General features: G+C 35.4%; 2 protein-coding genes across 3 annotated transcripts in view; one reads left to right on the forward strand and one right to left on the reverse strand.

The window, feature by feature from the left end:
• Positions 1–1,922: 1,922 nt before the first annotated feature.
• Positions 1,923–6,715, reverse strand: cstpp1 (centriolar satellite-associated tubulin polyglutamylase complex regulator 1). Of its 2 annotated transcripts, none has more exons than XM_051100004.1 (9): positions 6,504–6,715; positions 6,255–6,357; positions 5,993–6,123; positions 5,094–5,178; positions 4,908–4,993; positions 3,757–3,952; positions 2,610–2,719; positions 2,445–2,508; positions 1,923–2,292 (listed from the first exon to the last, which is right to left on the reverse strand). In XM_051100004.1, the coding sequence occupies exons 1-9, from the start codon at positions 6,550–6,552 to the stop codon at positions 2,124–2,126; spliced, it is 993 nt and encodes a 330-aa protein (XP_050955961.1). In that variant the 5' UTR covers positions 6,553–6,715; the 3' UTR covers positions 1,923–2,123. The 2 variants fall into 2 exon arrangements, with proteins under 2 accessions (XP_050955961.1, XP_050955963.1); XM_051100006.1 differs by having other exon boundaries at positions 2,166–2,292; positions 2,418–2,508; positions 6,504–6,710.
• Positions 6,716–7,646: 931 nt separating this feature from the next.
• ckap5 (cytoskeleton associated protein 5) overlaps positions 7,647–17,568 on the forward strand; it is a 30,703-nt gene continuing 20,781 nt past the window's right edge. The window contains 15 exon segments of the mRNA XM_051099380.1: positions 7,647–7,806; positions 8,866–8,952; positions 10,652–10,845; positions 12,920–13,126; positions 13,240–13,411; positions 13,560–13,689; positions 14,522–14,628; positions 14,713–14,826; positions 14,910–15,014; positions 15,095–15,184; positions 15,280–15,444; positions 15,563–15,634; positions 15,636–15,692; positions 15,950–16,111; positions 16,196–16,294. Of these exon segments, the coding sequence (XP_050955337.1) occupies positions 8,896–8,952; positions 10,652–10,845; positions 12,920–13,126; positions 13,240–13,411; positions 13,560–13,689; positions 14,522–14,628; positions 14,713–14,826; positions 14,910–15,014; positions 15,095–15,184; positions 15,280–15,444; positions 15,563–15,634; positions 15,636–15,692; positions 15,950–16,111; positions 16,196–16,294 (1,731 nt within the window). The 5' untranslated portion in view covers positions 7,647–7,806; positions 8,866–8,895.

Below are 17,568 nucleotides of genomic sequence, written 5' to 3' on the forward strand. Positions count from 1 at the left end.
GAAACAACACATTACAGAAAGGAGATATTAAAACAACTGTATGTACGTTTTTTACCTTGAAATATCAGCTTCAAAACCGTGCTCACATAATCTGAGGCGAATGGTTTCTGTTTCCCGCGCTTCTCTTCAAACGCCTGTGAGAGGGTACAAAATACCGCGAAAATGGCGGATTGCTTAATGGCGTCAACAAATGCACGTGTACAGCTGTTGACTGTAATAACGACAGCGAATTCAACTCTTTTAACTGTAGGGGGCTCCAAAGTCGCAAAAAAAATACACATACAGTTGCTTTAAAGCAAGACTGGATCCAAAATCAAAGTTTATCTGAAACCAAAGCTATATTGAGCTACGTCCTTCTTCACTCAGAATGGATGTGAACCATGTAATTGAATTCAGCCCAGTCTGTCCATCTGGTATCCCACTATGTGAAACCCCAGGTTACAGACCACTTTCCAACCTTTCTCAAATCGTTTTGAAAGGGTGGTTAGCACCGCTTTGAACCCAAGGTTATGAAACCATGATCCAGAGCATTGCTGTGCCACAATTTCAAGTGTTGTATGTTAAATAGGGTAATTACTGACGTTTATCTTCAGTCAGTTGCGCACTATGAAGTCTCATCAATACAATAGGCATCCATGCTTATGTCTGTGAATGCTTTTTTCTTTTTGGTTCTCGTACTAAATGTTTATATGTGCTTATATTCCCATATGTTGCTCTGTTAAACAGAGCGTAGTCTGGGCTTATTCGCATTCTGCTTCAGTCTCAGTATCCCTGGCGTATGTAGCTGTGAAAACCAAATAATTTAATTTTCTTTTTACATATTATATTAAATATCTTATTTATAATTATATTGAAATGGAAAATCTTAAAATATATTATTCTGGCACTTGAAACATATATAAGGAGAGGATGCAACACTACTGTCATAATGACAGAAATGGTGCTGAGGAACACGGCTTTCTGGTAATGAACAATTTGTGCTTTCTCATTCAGTTTTTCTTTTTCCCAGATACAAAAAGAACAATTTTAAAGCCAAGGCCTAAAATGAATCCATCTTCACCAGTCCTTTCAAAATGGCACATCCTCACAGCATGCGCTTACCTAATATGCAATATTCACTAAACGAGCAGTTTTCATTGAATAGATCAGCAGGCCAAATGGTTTTCTGTACAACAGTGTGAAGATGTTTTGCTTGGTACGGCCATTTTGAAAGGTGGTATTCCGTTGTTAGGATCATTTGTGTCTGCAAAAAATATCTGCGAACCAATCCTGCAAAATCACAAGTTGTGCCTATTTCATTTATCACTGTACACAGTTTTGGTTTTTTTTGGATGATCATAACTGTTCTGTGGAACCCATAAAGTTAAATCCTATTTGTAAATGGTTCGTCTTGGTGTCTGATTATTATAAGTGTGTGTGTGTATGTGTTACATAAACAAAAGATTTTTTTTAACTCTTTAAAAGTTTGGGGTCTCTCAGTCTCACCAAGGCAAGAGTTTATTTGATCAAAATACAGTAAATATTGTGAAATATTATTACAATTTAAAATAAGTGCTTTGTATTTTAATATATTTTAAAATGTAATTTATTCCTGTGATGCAAAGCTGAATTTTCAGCATCATTACTCCAGTTTTCAGTGTCACAACCTATCAGAAATCATTCTAATATGCTGATTTGGTGCACAAATGTAGAAAATTTTGAAAGAACATTTATTGTAAATATATATGTCTTTGTAACAATTTAGAAGTCAAAAAGTAATTTTTGATGAGTTCAATGCATTCTTCCTAAATAAAATTTAATGAAATTATTTTAAACAAATATATACCCTATTGAACTCAAATATGACACTCTCTAGGCTTAACCTCTTAAAGTTAATTATTATTAAGAAGTTAATATAAAATATTTGTAATTTCAGACAATAGTGCTGACCAATGTGTTTATTTTTTTTAATTTATGCTTTAGCAATGGAAGAAGCTGGGTTACAGAGACGCCCACAGAACTGGAAGGTAGTGAACACAGACATGCATCAGCACTATTAAAACAACTTCTAATCAAATTAGTGAACCGGCACTAACAGTTATCTACAAAAAGCATAAAGATGCTAAAAAGCAGGTCTTTGCATGTTAATTCTCAGAAGAGTCTGTCTCCTCCGTGGACCCGTCGCTCTCCATTTCAATCCTCTTGCGTTGGTGCAGGGACTTGCGCGGTGAGGCCTTCTTGGACATTTCCTTCTGTCCCACAGCGCTGCTGCTGCTGTTGTTGGACGTCGGGCTGATGGCGACTTGAGCTATGCTGGAAGAATAACAGAAACGTACTATCAAATGCTAGTACATTAGTTTTAAAAAAGTATCAAGTATAAAAAGATCGTTAGCAAGCTCTCTGTCTTTTAATAACAGACGCAAGTGACTGTAATATACTCTTTGAAGCAAGTCCGTCTCTCTCACAGTCTCTCCAGCTCCTGGTCCATCTCTGGATCAATCAGCAGGTCCGATTTATTTGGAAGAGCACCTGATAAATATATGATGCAGGATGAGGCATTTATTTTAGATTTCTAATTGTTAAAAGTTACAAGTATTCAGAAATACATTTAAGCATCATCTAATGCTCACCGATGTCTTGGTTTACTCCCTCATGTTTGGTCAAGGCCATCAGGAAGCCATAGAAAGACACTCGCTGACCGCTCTCTAATATCTCCTTAATGGCAACAGTGGAAGGAAATCTGGGAATACATTAATAGTGAGTAGTGAGGATGGCTATTTTATTCATATTTAGTGATAAAGAAGTTTTTATATCCACCTTTTCTTCCTGTACGAATTGGCGCGGCCATTTGTACATTTTATGGGTGTGGCTTCCGGTCTCATCCGCGTCCAGCTATTTTTAGCTGTACAAAACTGTTCGTTTTGCTGCTTGATATTGCAAATTGGTGTGTCTTACTATATTATTTTAATGTATTATCTTAATTATGAACAATGGTTTGTAGTGCGAACAGTTTTACTGTTTACTGCATATTGTTATTCTTCTCGTTATTTCCCTATAGCAGATAATGAACCGGAAATCTCACCCATAGGCTTACTTCCACGTTAAAGAAAAAGGTGGATAAGCTTACTATTATAATTGTATCCATATTTAAATATGGATGCAATAATTATATTCAATTAAATATAATTATATTTATATATACATTGAATATAAAAAAATTAAATAGCAAATTCAAGAGTAAAAAAAAATATAGATTAGTTTTTTCTGACAAAATGCAATTGTATATGGTTAAATGTATTAAATGAAGCTAGTGTTAAAACTTATTTTAAACTTTTTTTTTTTTTAAATCTGTAATTTTATATAATAAATAATAATAAAATATATAAAATGAAATAAAATATTATATAGTTCAAAAAATTTTACCTTAAAAGAAAATGTAAAACTGCTTGTCAACTGATATAAATTTGAAGGTTGAAGTTAGGTATCTCACAGTATCAGTTTTTATTACTACACGATTATCATGGTAAAAAATTCACACTAATGATATAATCACAAATCTATAGAAATCTTGAAAAAAAGAGAATATTTTCTTATTATTATTTTGAAATATTATGGTTATCATTAATACTGGTAAATCACGACACCCCAAATTACACGATAACGATATTTCATTTTTTTTTTTTTATATCAGTATCTATATACATTGCTAAGTACTAAAATTGCTAAAACTGTAACTATAACAAAAATAAAGAAATAGAATTTTTTTTTTTGTCTTACTTGTGCTTGAACCTCTCACAAAGTCCCTCTATACATTCACAAAAGATGGAGGAGTCTACGCCTTCTTGAGGGTTCGGCTCTTCGTTGGCGGCGCTGGATAACTGCTCCACTGATGTGGAGGTCGGGACTATGACGGTGTTTGGGTTCTTCCCTGACAGCAGGTCTTGGTAAATCACAGACACACTCTCCACAAACTCTGTGAAAGTGAATGAGGATGAGATCATTCCAATGAAAGACAGAACCTCGGGTAACCATAGAAACGCTCTCACATGGTAGTGATGATGTCACGCTGGCCTTTTGTTACAACCGCTGTTAAACTCTCAAGGTCAGAACGGCTTTTGTTGTAAGCAAGACCTTTAAATATCACCAGTGCTTTTGTGATTGGATGCTTGACTAAAAACATTTTTTTTTTACATTAAGATTTTAGTTTTCATTTTATATGACTGTATAAAGAAAACCATATACACTACCAGTCAAAAGTTTTTGAACAGTAAGATTTTTAATGTTTTTAAAGAAGCCTGCTTCACCAAGTGTGTGTTTACTTGATCCAAAATACAGCAAAAGCAGTAATATTGTGAAATATTTTTCATATTTAAAACAACTGCTTTCAAAAGCCTGGAGTCAGTATATTTGTTTTGCTTTATTTAGCAGAAAATTGATTTAAATTGATTAAAATTTATGATAAAGAGATTTATAATCCTACAAAGGATTTCTATTTCAGATAAACGCTGTTCTTAAAACTTTCTATTCATCAAAAAAACCTGAAAAAAATCTTTTCAACATAATAATAATAAATGATTTTTGAGCAGCAAATCAGAATAAGTTACATTTTAAAATATATTCAAATACAGTACTTTGGATCAAATAAATGCAGGCTTGGTGAGCAGAAGAGACTTCTTTAAAAAAAACATTACAAATCTTACTGTTCAAAATCTTTTGACTGGTAGTGCATTTTAAGTGTTTTTTCAATATTTAATTTTAATTCACTTAAAATGTTTTGATTTTTGCAATAAAGTAGGTTCTGTGACTTAAAAACTTTAAGATCCTCAATACTTACAAAGTAAATAAACAAATTACAGTTGCAATTGCAGCTTGATATTATTTTCTATATTTTTATTATATTATATGATATGATATTATAAAGTTTATACCTTCATAATAAAACTGGATTTGGAATGAATAAATAAAATCTGAGAATGACATTAGACAGTCTGTGGCATCATCTATCAGGACAATCCTACAACAGAAAGAAAATATGAAGATTAATCACTTTCAAAGTATCAATGTGAAAGAAGGGAAAGGTCAAAGAAACAAAAAAAAACCAAATATGAATCTACCTGGCTGCATTTTGTACCATCTCAGTCGGAAAGTCAGGACATAACAGCTGTAAAAGTGAACTGTATTCTGACATCGCTAACAGATCTGCAATAAGAAACAGCTGTATTTATTCACTGGAAACACACCAATTCGAGGAAATAATATAAAGAATTATGGCTTGACTTAAAGGGATAGTTCACACAAAAATTAAATTTTAAGTAGTTAAGTAGTTTGAGAGCATATGTAGACTGTGTACTTCTTTTGGTGCAATTTGTCGTGATTCACTGATTGGTGGAGAATTTCTAAAGAATCATGGGTAATGTAGTTTTTCACCATGACTTCTGCTGTTAAACATGAGTGTTTTGAAAAGCATATAACAACGATTAAGGAATTCACCCAAAAATGAAAATTCTGTCATTAATTACTCATCCTCATGTCATTCCAAACCCGTAAGAACTTTGTTTATCTTCGGAACACAAATTAAGATATTTTTGATGAAATCCGAGAGCTTTCTTACGCTGCATAGACGGCAACGCAACTGCAACATTCAAGGTCCAGAAATGTAGTCAGGACATTGTTAAAATAGTCCATGTGACATCAGTGGTTCAACCATAATTTTATGAAGCTACGAGAATACTAAAAATGTACTCAACAATTCTTCTCCTTCGTGTCACCCTAGCACCATTTTGGAAAGTACCATAAAATGTATAAAATTATGGTTTAACCACTGATGTCACATGGACTGTTTTGTCAATGTTCTTGGTGTCTTTCTAGACCTTGAACGTAGTAGGGCCCTTGCTGTCTATGCAAGGTCAGAAAGCTTTCGGATTTCAGTAATTAACGAGTAATGACAGAATTTTCAGTTTTGGTTTCACTATCCCTTTAAAAAAGGAAAAACACCACATTTGCCTCTGCTTACCCCCATTCTTTCCAATCTGTCTGAAGCATTTCCAGAAGATATGGATGAAGGACTCTCTGTTATGAGGAGTGGCCTTGATATAACTGAATTCTCTGAAGAGCACATGATTTCCATTCTTCACACTGGTAAAACTGCAAAATGATATTACATTTTGGGTCATGCAACAACATGTAGAACCAAAATACGAATAATAAATATTTTATTCATATATGTAATGTTATTATTATTAATTTCCAGTAATAACTAAATAATAACAACTTACTATTCTGCAAAATATCGGACCACACCAAACTGAGTGTATTCCTCTTTATGTTCAAGCAGCTGTGTGACCGCATCGTTGAGATAGAAGAGCACATTGGTTTCAGCTGGAAAGTAAAAAGAAAAGGCAATGACAGTGACGTTAGCGTCTTAATTCTTTTCAATGCAACTGTCAATCATTCAAGAAGGCATCTTGGAACCGATTGCAGCTTATCAATCTGCGAACCAACAAGCAACAATAGCCCAAACATACCTAAATACTCGTCAACAGTGAGGCTGAATCGATCCGTATTCATTTTCATGGTGTTTTATGGTGTTAAATGATTAGTTCAGCCGGGATGCAGATGCGGTACATGACTCTGCTTGTATCCCGTTCAGAATGGAGTCTCTAAAGCTGCTTTAGCGGTCAGTGTGTCCACTCTGCACTGCGCCAGACGCCAGAGTTACAGTTTCTTAGGGTTAAGTTCTAAAATAACAGGTAAAACGTTATATTAATCCATTTAAATAGACTTTATTCTCTTATTTAAAGAATATAGACTCGTTATAAATCGGTATGTATTTTTTCTCCCAACGCATTTCTATTGTATTTGTGTAAGAACCTGTTTAAATACATCTAGGGATATAAACCAACCAATAGACGACGCGGTTGAGCAGCACGTGACACAACACGGAAGTGAGCGCTGGGTGGAGTCTCGCCCTCATTTTTGAAAAATGCTTGGCTGTGTTTCGTCAGTTTTGTTGATGCAGCCGCGGCTATGGAAACCCGCGCATGCGCAGCGCAGCTGTTTTACTGCGCCCATATGGCTGGCCATTTAAATACTAATCCACGAGGATCTGCAATTAAGTATTTTTGTGCCGCCACACTGCGTTGTGTATCCAGTTACAAAAGCATAAAATGTATTTAGTTAATTAAAAAGCTACACTTTATTTATTATAGAAGTTCATGCAAATAAAAAACCTTGATAGATTATGTAAAATTATTATGTATTAATTACGTATTAATATTAATTATTAATTTACATGAACTGTTTTGTGTATTCACAATGTTTCAGGGTTTGTATTCTTGTCGCAAAAATTGTATTCTTTACTGCAAACGCCATACGACCATATAAAGATTAAACATGAACATTTTAAATTGCCTGCTCACTTTATTGATGCACAAACATATTCAAACCCTAACGTACATATCCAATAAAAGCGTGTTTAACAGCATAAAAATGCACTCTACAGCCTATAACAAACGAAGTGGTGGTTTGAATGAAAGCTAGGCGTCTCCTCCTTCTGTCTCCCCGCCCTCGGAGGCGTTTCAAAGCCTGGAGAGTAATGACCAAATATCGGTCCCAGCTGATGAAGATCGCCCTGTCTTCCCTCTCTAAAAGCAGGTAACTGAAATTTATATATTTACGTGTGATCGGGAGAGATCGGAGATTGTTAGGCGAAAGCGTTTTAAGCGTTTTCCGCCTCGTTATTGGTTGCTGCGTTTTATTTGAGGGCCTCGGTTTTAGTGACGGACTGAATAATATCAAGTCGCTTTTATATCAGTGACAAACAATAGTGTGAGTCGGGTTTTTCATTTTATCGTCACATATCAGGTTAGATGAAACGACAAGGACCGATTTTGACATTTCAAACGTTGTGTTTGTGAAAATGGCGATATTTGGTTGAATCGCCTGATGGTTTAAGCTGTTGCAGGACTAACAGACAGTCAGTCAGGGCCGCGTATGTGCTAACAGCTAACCGGTATATTTAAATTTAGCCATATTTGCGCGTCGAAACTAAACAAACCATAGACGGAAATTGTTTTAGAAAGCTATAAGGAATAGATATGCTATGTCCTGATTATAATAGGGACGTTTTTTAACATTTTATCTTGTAAAGAGCGACGGCCCGAGCGACAGCAGCTGCGGGTCACTAACGGCTCTGCTGCACCTCGATAGTGTTTTCACATGTGATGCGCTGAAACCACTGTAACGTTTTTTAACCTCTCAAACTGCTTCATTTATCTTTATTTAAACTGTTAAGTCATTTAAACTGTACATATTACGTATAACACGACTTGTTTGCTTTTTATGTTTGTTTTGGGCGGGCTCAATTGGCGGTACTTTCTGCATCCATCATTTTTCGACACGTATCTATGGTGTTTTCCTCACTTAAAGCTTGGGCTTTTGTATTTAAGGATTTGCTTTTCGGCCCGGATCGATATGTAATATGAAACTAGCCTCTTCTGGGAGATGCATTAGTGGATGTTGCTCTGCTTTGGCTGCAGATCTGGATGATGTGTGCATTTGCTGTTGCATTTCTTCTGTCTGGCTGGAGGTTGTTGTTGTTGAAATGCATGTGGATGATGATCTTGCAAAGTTATTGTGACATGCTTGTTAAGTTTCCCGTGTCATCTTAATTACATTCGTTCTTAATGCTTTAGATGGTTGAGATGTTTGTTGCATGCATCAGATGAGCTCAAACGTGTCTATAAACATTTCAAATTCTGTAACCTTTACATACTTACTGCAGAAAGCTGTGATGAAGTGTAAAAGTTGGTTTGATTGCAATAGACTTTTTTTCCTTCTGCTTTGTATGCAGTGCCAGCAACCAAAGTTTCCCCTTCTTTTGTTTAGTTGAATAGATAAGACAGACAGAAAACAGCCATGGGGGATGACAGTGAATGGATGAAGTTACCCATCGACCAGAAATGTGAACACAAGGTGAGTGATCCTGGTTACTTTTGTTTCATCCCATCCAAAAAACCTCAGACGGTGTAAGAAGACCAGCTTTTGTGGTTGTAGAACTAAACTGTCAGCAGGTCGCTTGGTTGTTGCCTTTAGAGATGAATGCATGCAAAGCATTGAATTAAACACAGGTAATGTCTTTAGGGAAAATATAACACCCATGTTGTCAGCAATTTCATTTACAAGTGAACTTTACTATATGGGTAAGTCATTTTGTGTCTCTTGTATCCTAAAATGCATTTAGAGTTTATAATAAAAAACGAAGTGTTAGTTTGCAATCATATGATGTTTTACTCTATGGTTTTACCACTGCAAACTGGACATTTTAAAATCATTTTAGGTGTTTATCAGAGTGTATTATATATAAATAAAATGTATTAAAACACTGTTTTAAAACGTTATACTTGGTAATGTTGTGTGTATATATACACGGAACTGCTCAAGGAACGTTTATCAATGTTGAAAATGGTTATGCTTAATATTTTTGTAGAAACAATGGTACATTTTTCAGGATTCTTTGAATAGAAAGTTAAAATTGGAGCATTTATTTAGAATAGAATGTGAATAAAATGTGCTGAACCCAAACTTTTTGACATGAATATAATATGTGACCCTGGACCACAAAACCAGTCATGAGTAGCACGGGTATATTTGTAGCAATAGCCAACAATACATTGGGTCAAAATTATTTTATTTTTTTTTGTTTTTGTTTTTTAATGCCAAAAATCATTGGGATATTAAGATCATGTTCCATGAAAATATTTAGTAAGTTTCCTACTGTAAATGTATACACTTTTCGTAATTTGCATTGCAAATAACTTAACTTAGACAAATTTAAAGGTGAATTTCTAACATTTAGGTTGTTTTTTTTTTTTTTTTTTTTTTTTTTTTTTTTGGCACCCTCAGAATCCCGATTTTCAAATAGTTGTATCTCGGCCAAATATTGTTCTATCCTAACAAACCATACATCAATGTCAAACCTATTTATTCACATTCAGAAGATGTATAAATCTCAATTTCAAAAAATTGACCCTTATGACTGGTTTTGTGGTCCAGGGTCACACATAAATATAAAATATGTATATTACAATGTGTATTCCTTTTAAATTTTAGAGATGGGTTTTCTTTAAAGGTTATTTTAACTAACTAGCTGCTGGAGAACTTTCCTGAGGTGAAATGTAGTGTTAGGTGACACGTTGTTTACGTGTGACGTCTTCCCGCAGTTTAAACCGGTTGGACGATTGCATGATAGATAATGCGCTCCAGCCAATTGCACTGCTGCTTTCAACATACCCTTGGAAGTTCATTCATTTTTTTTCTTGCTGGGACTTGTAATAAAGAGGCGGGACAATCGGGGGGAGATGGTAGTGAGCAGTGCTCCTGTCTGAGTCCTCTAGTTCACTCTGAAAGATGAATTGATCAAGTTTCTTGATAAATTGTTTAATAACTAGTACTTTGCTTTATCAGTCGGATTTTTTGCATATGCAGCAGCACTTTACCACTCAGGATGATAAAGCATTTCATATACAGTGTCCTTGAATTCATGTGTCCTGTATTATAAATAATGGTTTTTAAACGCATGTCAGCCCTTGAAGAAAATGGGTCAGTTACATCAGCTCACAAGCTCATTTATTTGGTTGATCGCTGTCATCATTGATCTTCTGATTTCCCTTAGATTTGGAAAGCGAGATTAAATGGATACGAGGAAGCGTTGAAGCTCTTCCAGAGGATAGAAGATGAGAAGAGCCCAGAATGGGGCAAATACCTTGGACTTATCAAGAAATTTGTAACAGAATCAAATGCCGTAGCCCAACTCAAAGGACTGGAGGCAGCGCTTGCTTTTATCGAGAATGCACACGTGGCTGGCAAGTAAGTAGTCCGTCTTTGTCCCAAAATGGCAGAAGTCTTTGAAAATGGTGCTAGCCGCTACATTTCAAGAGAGTTTCACGAACCACTGATTTTGTCCTTGGAGGATTAATGGTAATGTTTTTTTCCCTCGATCCCTGAGCAGCTCTTTATTTTTCTGTGACCTGTTTTATATGGGATAATGTTTTGTAAGAGCTTTTTGTTTACAACTGAGTTTTGGAACAAAGCAGAAACATGATACCTGGTGAAAGTCTATTTCTGGATTGAGTGAGAGTCATCAGGCAAAGTAGGTGTCTTGTTTAGAAGAACACAGTAGTTTGAACCTATTCTGAAAATGTGGAAATGTACTTCATTTCCTTACTTTACATAAGGAACACTGCGATTTGCTAAATTGCTAGTTAACCCAAAAATGAAAGTTCTGACATTATCCACCCTTATTTAGTTTCAAAACCTTAAGACCTTTGTTCATGTTCAGAACACAAATTAAGATATTTCAGGTGAAATCCAAGAGCTTTCTGTCCCTGCATAGATAGTACCGCAACTGACACGTTCAAGGCCCAGAAAGGTAGTAAGATCATTGTTAAAATAGTCCATGTGACATCAGTGGTTCAACCATAATGTTATGAAGCTACGAGAATACTTTTTGTGCAGAAAGAAAACAAAACTAATGACTTTATTCAACAGTTTCTTCTTCTGTGTCAGTCTTCAAAGTGCATTTAAAAGAGTATCACACCTCCATGTGTTCTGTCTCTCTCTCTTAGTTCATCTGTATATTCTGGTTTAAATGAGTATAGCTGCAAGCAGCGATGAAGGGCCCAAGCCACCAGTGCCAGCGCCACCCTGGTGGCGGCAGAAAAAAACTGTACAGTACGCACATGCATGAAGGCTGGACAAAAAATTGCAAGTCATCCTCTCTGTTGACATCTTAAGACATTTTTACAAAGACTGTTTTATGCACAACATGCGTCTTCCTCTGCTTGTAAACGAGGCACAGTGCATATTGGTTCAACATCAGAATGTCTTGGTACTCTCATGAATGTGTGGCAGAGACTGACACAGAAGAGAAGAAATTATTTTTGTTTTTTCATTTTTGGGCAAGCTAACCATTTAAAAGCAAGCATCTCAGGAAAAAAAGGCCTACATTTCTGCTGCTCCATGTACTGCTTTCCATTATTGAGTTGATGTCTTTGTGACTGTGTCTAAATATAGCTGGACTGAATCTGGTCAGTCATTGTTAATGGTACAGTAAACTCTTTTGTAGAGTATTGATTGTTTTAATTGAGTAGCGTGCGTATATTTGTAGCAATAGCTGAAAATACATTATTTGGGCCATTTATCAATGTTTCTTTTATGCCAAAAATCATTACGATATTAAGATCATGTTCCATTAAGGTATTTTGTCAATTTCCTACCATAAATGTATCTCACCTTAGCTTTTGGTTAGTAATATGCATTGGTAAGAACTTCATTTGAACAACTTTAAAGGCAATTTTTCTCAGTATTTTTAGATTTTTAAAATTATCATTATTATTATTTTTTTTATTTATTTTTGGGGTTTTTTGGCACCCTCAGATTCCAGATTTTCAGATAGTTGTATCTCAGTCAAATATTGTCCTATCCTAATAAACAATACATCAGTGGAAAGCTTATTTATTCATATATGTCAGTGTACCCTTATGACTGATTTTTGAGTCACAATTGTCAGAAAACCTGAGAACATTACATTTAGACATTTAGCAGACACTTTTAACCAAAACAACTTTCAAAAGAGGACAATGGAGGCAATCAAAATCAATTATTATTTTTTTTTAATTATATAATAAATAGAAAACTGACAGAATAGAAAAACAAAAAAGCAAGCTAGTGTTCGAGGCAAAGAACAAGAATTTTGCCTGTTGAAATAAGAAAAAATTGTTGTTCTTCGCTGTCTGTGACACCAAAGTTGTCTTTAAATTGGTGCATTAAACGGGAAGCATACTTGGTGCAATGTAGAATAAATTTCTAGATGGTGTTGATTTTGTGTGGCCTAGTATCTATAATGTCTTAATAGGACCTAATGGAAAGTCTCGTCTTGCAGGACAACAGGGGAAGTGGTTTCTGGAGTGGTCTGCAAAGTCTTCAACCAGCCTAAAGCGCGAGCCAAGGAGCTGGGCACAGATATCTGCCTCATGTACATAGAGATTGAGAAAGCAGAGGTGGTCCAGGATGAGCTGATCAAAGGACTGGATAACAAAAACCCCAAGATTGTTGTTGCTTGCATTGAGACTCTAAGGAAAGCACTTTGGTGAGTAGGCAATTTTTAAACCTGTTAACCATAAGACTGGAGGAAATGCGGTCATCAAACACTTACTTGTTGGCACTTATTCAGCATAAAATGCTTTAAAAAAAATTTTTCAGTGAATTTGGATCGAAGATCATAACTCTCAAGCCTGTGGTGAAAGTGTTGCCAAAACTGTTTGAGTCTCGAGAAAAGGCAGTTCGAGACGAGGCCAAATTGCTGGCGGTGGAGATCTATAGATGGATCCGAGATGCTCTGCGAACTCCACTTCAGAATATCAACTCTGTACAGGTAAGACTGCCTTTCTCTATGAAGTTTACTAAGAAATGCGTAATGTTTTTGTATAAAAGTGTGTTGTATCTTCAGTTTTGCAATATTTATCTCTCAATGTTAATGGACTATGGAGGTTCTAATATTACTTATTTTAAACTTCTCTCAGTTGAAAGAGTTGGAGGAAGAATGGGTGAAACTGCCAACTGCAGCTCCTAAGCAGACCAGGTTCTTGCGCTCTCAGCAAGACCTCAAGGCCAAGTTTGAGCAACAGCAGGCTGCAGGAGATGAGGCGGACGGTGAGAATATACTGCAAAAAGCAGTCAGTAGTTCAAGACCATGATAAAGTTCAAATATCACAATAAAAAAGCGATATCAAAAGTTACATTTTTATAACTGACTGTCCCTACTACCATTGTGTAAGTAATGAAAGCAGATCTACTTGTTCAGATTGTGTAGTTGATATCTGGTATATCTACATTGGTTGCCAGCACAAAGCCAAGAGAATTGAGAAACTGTGAGTGAGGGGGAAAAAGCCATTTTACTGTGACTAAATCAGGCTTGTAATGTTAAATGTAGTCATTTGTGCCAGTTTGAATGAAGCTGTATTTTTGTAACATTTAAAAGGAATATATTGTACATTGTAAATGTACACTACCAGTTCAAAGATATTTAATGTTTTTTTTAAAGAAGTCTCGTCTGTGCACCAAGACGGCATTTATATAATCCAAAGTACAGCAAAAAAAGTCAAATTTAGGATATATATTTACCATTTAATTCTGTTTGAATATATGTTAAAATGTAACTTATTTCCTGTGATCAAAGCCAAATTTTTACATTTTCCTATTTATTTATTTATTTATTTATTTATTTTCAAAATCAGAATATTAGAATGATTTCTGAAGGATCTGGACTGGAGTAATGATGCTAAAAATTCAGCTTTGAAATCGCAGGAATAAATTACATTTTAAAATGTATTCAAATAGAAAGGTTTTAAATGGTAAAAATATTTCAATGTTACTGTTTTTGTTGTACTTTGGATCAAATAATTACAGACTTGGTGAGCAGAAGAGACTTCTTTAAAAACATTAAAAAAAAAAAATCTTACTGTTCAAAAACTTTTGACCATAGGAGACGACGATGATGATGCTGCTGACGCTCCTCAGGTGGATCCTTATGAACTTTTGGAAGCCGTTGAGATCCTGTCTAAACTTCCTAAAGACTTCTATGAGAAAATTGTAAGTCTGAACAACATAACGCTGATCTTTATAAATTAGATTGTGCCAATTTCATTTCAACGTCACTGCACTTTCTCATCACAGGAAGCGAAAAAATGGCAGGAGAGGAAGGAAGCTTTGGAGGCAGTGGAGGCTTTGGCTAAGAACCCAAAACTGGAAGCTGGAGACTATGGGGACTTGGTTCGGGCGCTAAAAAAGGTAACTGTCCTAGTGGGATTCTGAGTAATGGGATATTCTCTTTGAGTAAGGCCAGTAGAAAATACTCCCTTTTGTTGTTTTAGGTGATTGGGAAAGATGCCAATGTGATGTTAGTGGCCATGGCAGCCAAATGCTTGGCTGGACTGGCAGCAGGATTGAGGAAGAAGTTTGGGACATATGCAGGTCATGTAAGTGCTCACCATGGGAAAAATTGTGATGGTTGTTCAAAGTAAATAGACAGCAGGTTAATTTTTTTTTTCTTTTGAAGGTGGTGCCAACCATCTTGGAGAAGTTCAAGGAGAAGAAACCTCAGGTGGTTCAGGCCTTGCAAGAGGCCATTGATGCAGTCTTCCTTACTGTGAGTATTCAAAAAGCATGGTGGTAATTGACAGATAAACAATTTAGAAACTTGATCAGTTATTAAAAGCTATGAAAATGGCAACTGTATTCCAGACAACCTTGCAAAACATCAGTGAGGATGTTCTGGCAGTGATGGACAACAAGAATCCCTCTATCAAGCAACAGGCTTCACTGTTCCTCGCCAGAAGCTTCCGTCACTGCACCCTGAGCACATTGCCAAAAAGCGTTTTGAAGCCCTTCTGTGCAGCATTCCTCAAGGTATAGAGTCTTCACCAGTCAACACACTAAAATGTTTTCTGAAACATGTCAGTACTGCTGTCTTTGGGTCTTGAGGGACAACTTGTCTTAGTAAGTTGTCCCTTTTCTCCTTGTGCAGCAAGTGAATGATTCTGCTCCAGAAGTCAGAGATGCTGCTTTTGAGGCTTTGGGGACGGCCATGAAGGTGATCGGGGGAGAAAGCGGTCAACCCATTCCTGGCTGATGTTGACAAACTCAAGTTGGACAAGGTAAAAACAAGTTTAGCTTAATGTCAGTTGTCTTTTAAGAACCTGTAATGTGGAAAGGACAGTAAAATAATGATAAATATATATAGTTTATGTATTACAAATGGTTTTTTTTTTTTTTTGAAAAATGCTGAATGTCCCACACCTCCTTTGTACTGTCTTGCCAGTTTTGCATGAAAATGTGTCAGGCAGTCAGTGAACAGACTGTTGGTGGAACTAGTTCAAAAGTTCATGGCTCTTCATGTTTCATGCATAAACAGATTAAAGAATGTGCTGATAAAGTCGAGCTTGTTGGTAAGAAAGGAGGCGGCGGAGGTGGTGGTGGAGGAGAGAAGAAAGAGAAACCTGCTGCAAAAGCACCTCCACCTGTTGAAGCACCTGCCAAACCATCAGGGCCTCCTAAGAAAGCTCCTCCTGCAAAGGTACCATCAGTTCTTTTGTTGAAGTAGTTATTTTAAAGCAAGACAAATGAATTTAAACTTAACTGGCTCGTTCTTTATAAACAGGCTGCAGGACCTCCCAAGAAAGGCAAACCTGCCTCAGCTCCGAGTGCAAAGTCCAAGAAAGCTCCAGACACAAAGGATATTGTTGAAACAGAGTTATCTGTACGTCTGGAATTTTACATTGACACATTTAATATTTTATTAAACTTGACCTAAAGGTATTATGGAAGCACGTTTCTGCCACTGAATAAAAAAACAAACAAAAGATAATTGCGACTTTATTTCACAGTTGTGAGTTTGCATCTTTTCTTCTCAGAATTGCGTAATACAATCCCACAATTCTAACTTTTTTTAATTTCTCTAATTGTGAGACAAACTAGCAATTCTGAGGAACAAACTCGAGATTCTAAAAAAAAAAAAAAAAAAAAAAAAAACGAACTCGCAATTCTAAAAAATAAACTGAATTCTGTAAAACAAACAAACTTGCAATTTTGAGAAATGAGCAAGCTTACAATTCTGAGAAACTTGTGATTCTTTTAAAAAAAAAAAAAAAAAAGAACTTAATTCTATAAAACAAACAATTTTAAGAAACCAAAAACCCTTTCAATTCTGAGAAATGAACTCATGATTATAAAAAAAACTAACTTAATTCTGTAAAATAAACTCATTTCTGAGAAACAAAAAAACTAAATACTGATAAACTAACTGGTGATTCATTAAAAAAAAAAAAAAAATGAACTCTTAATTCTGTTAAACAAATGAACTCAATTCTGAGAAACAAACTCTCAATTCAGAATTGAGCTTGCGATTCTAAGAAAACAAACTAATTTCTGTAAAACAAACGAGTTCTCAATTCTGAGAAATGAACCTGTGATTCAAAAAAAATAAAAAATTTACGTTCTGTAAAACCAACTCTGTTTTGAGAAACAAACAAACTCGCAATTCTGAAAAACGAACTTGCAATTCTAACAAAATATGAACTCAATTCTGTAAAACAAACTCACAATTCTGAGAAACAAATGAACTTGCAATTCTGTAAAACAAAGAAACTCTCTGTTCGGTCAAATAAACTTGCAATTCTCTCAAATGAACTTGCAAATCTGAGAACCAAACTTACGATTCTAAAAAACGAACTCTCAATTCTGTAAAACAAACTCTATTCGGTCAAATGAACTTGCAATTCTGAGAAATAAACGAACTTGCGATTCTTAAAGAAAAAAAAAATGAACTCAACTCTATAAAACAATTCTGTAAAACAAGTGAACTCTCTATTGTCAATCAAACTCGCAATTCTGAGAAACGAATTTGAGATTTCTAAAAAAAAAACGAACTTGCCGTTCTGAGAAACAAACTTGCCATTCTATAAAAACAAAATTGCGGATAAACTGTCAATTCTGAGAACCTATCAGTCTTTTTACCCACAGAATTGAGCTTTA

This window comes from Labeo rohita, chromosome 25 (genome assembly GCF_022985175.1).
Source record: "Labeo rohita strain BAU-BD-2019 chromosome 25, IGBB_LRoh.1.0, whole genome shotgun sequence".
Taxonomy (NCBI): Eukaryota; Metazoa; Chordata; class Actinopteri; order Cypriniformes; family Cyprinidae; genus Labeo; species Labeo rohita.

Bases quoted from the DNA above. Each gene is read 5' to 3' on its own strand.
- cstpp1 (XM_051100004.1), bottom strand. From the start codon at position 6,552: ATGAAAATGAATACGGATCGATTCAGCCTCACTGTTGACGAGTATTTA. The intron at 5,179-5,992 runs GTAAGCAGAGGC...TTCTTATTGCAG, and splicing joins ACAGATTGGAAAGAATGGGG to ATCTGTTAGCGATGTCAGAA. The intron at 4,994-5,093 runs GTAGATTCATAT...TTTCTGTTGTAG, and splicing joins ATGGTACAAAATGCAGCCAG to GATTGTCCTGATAGATGATG.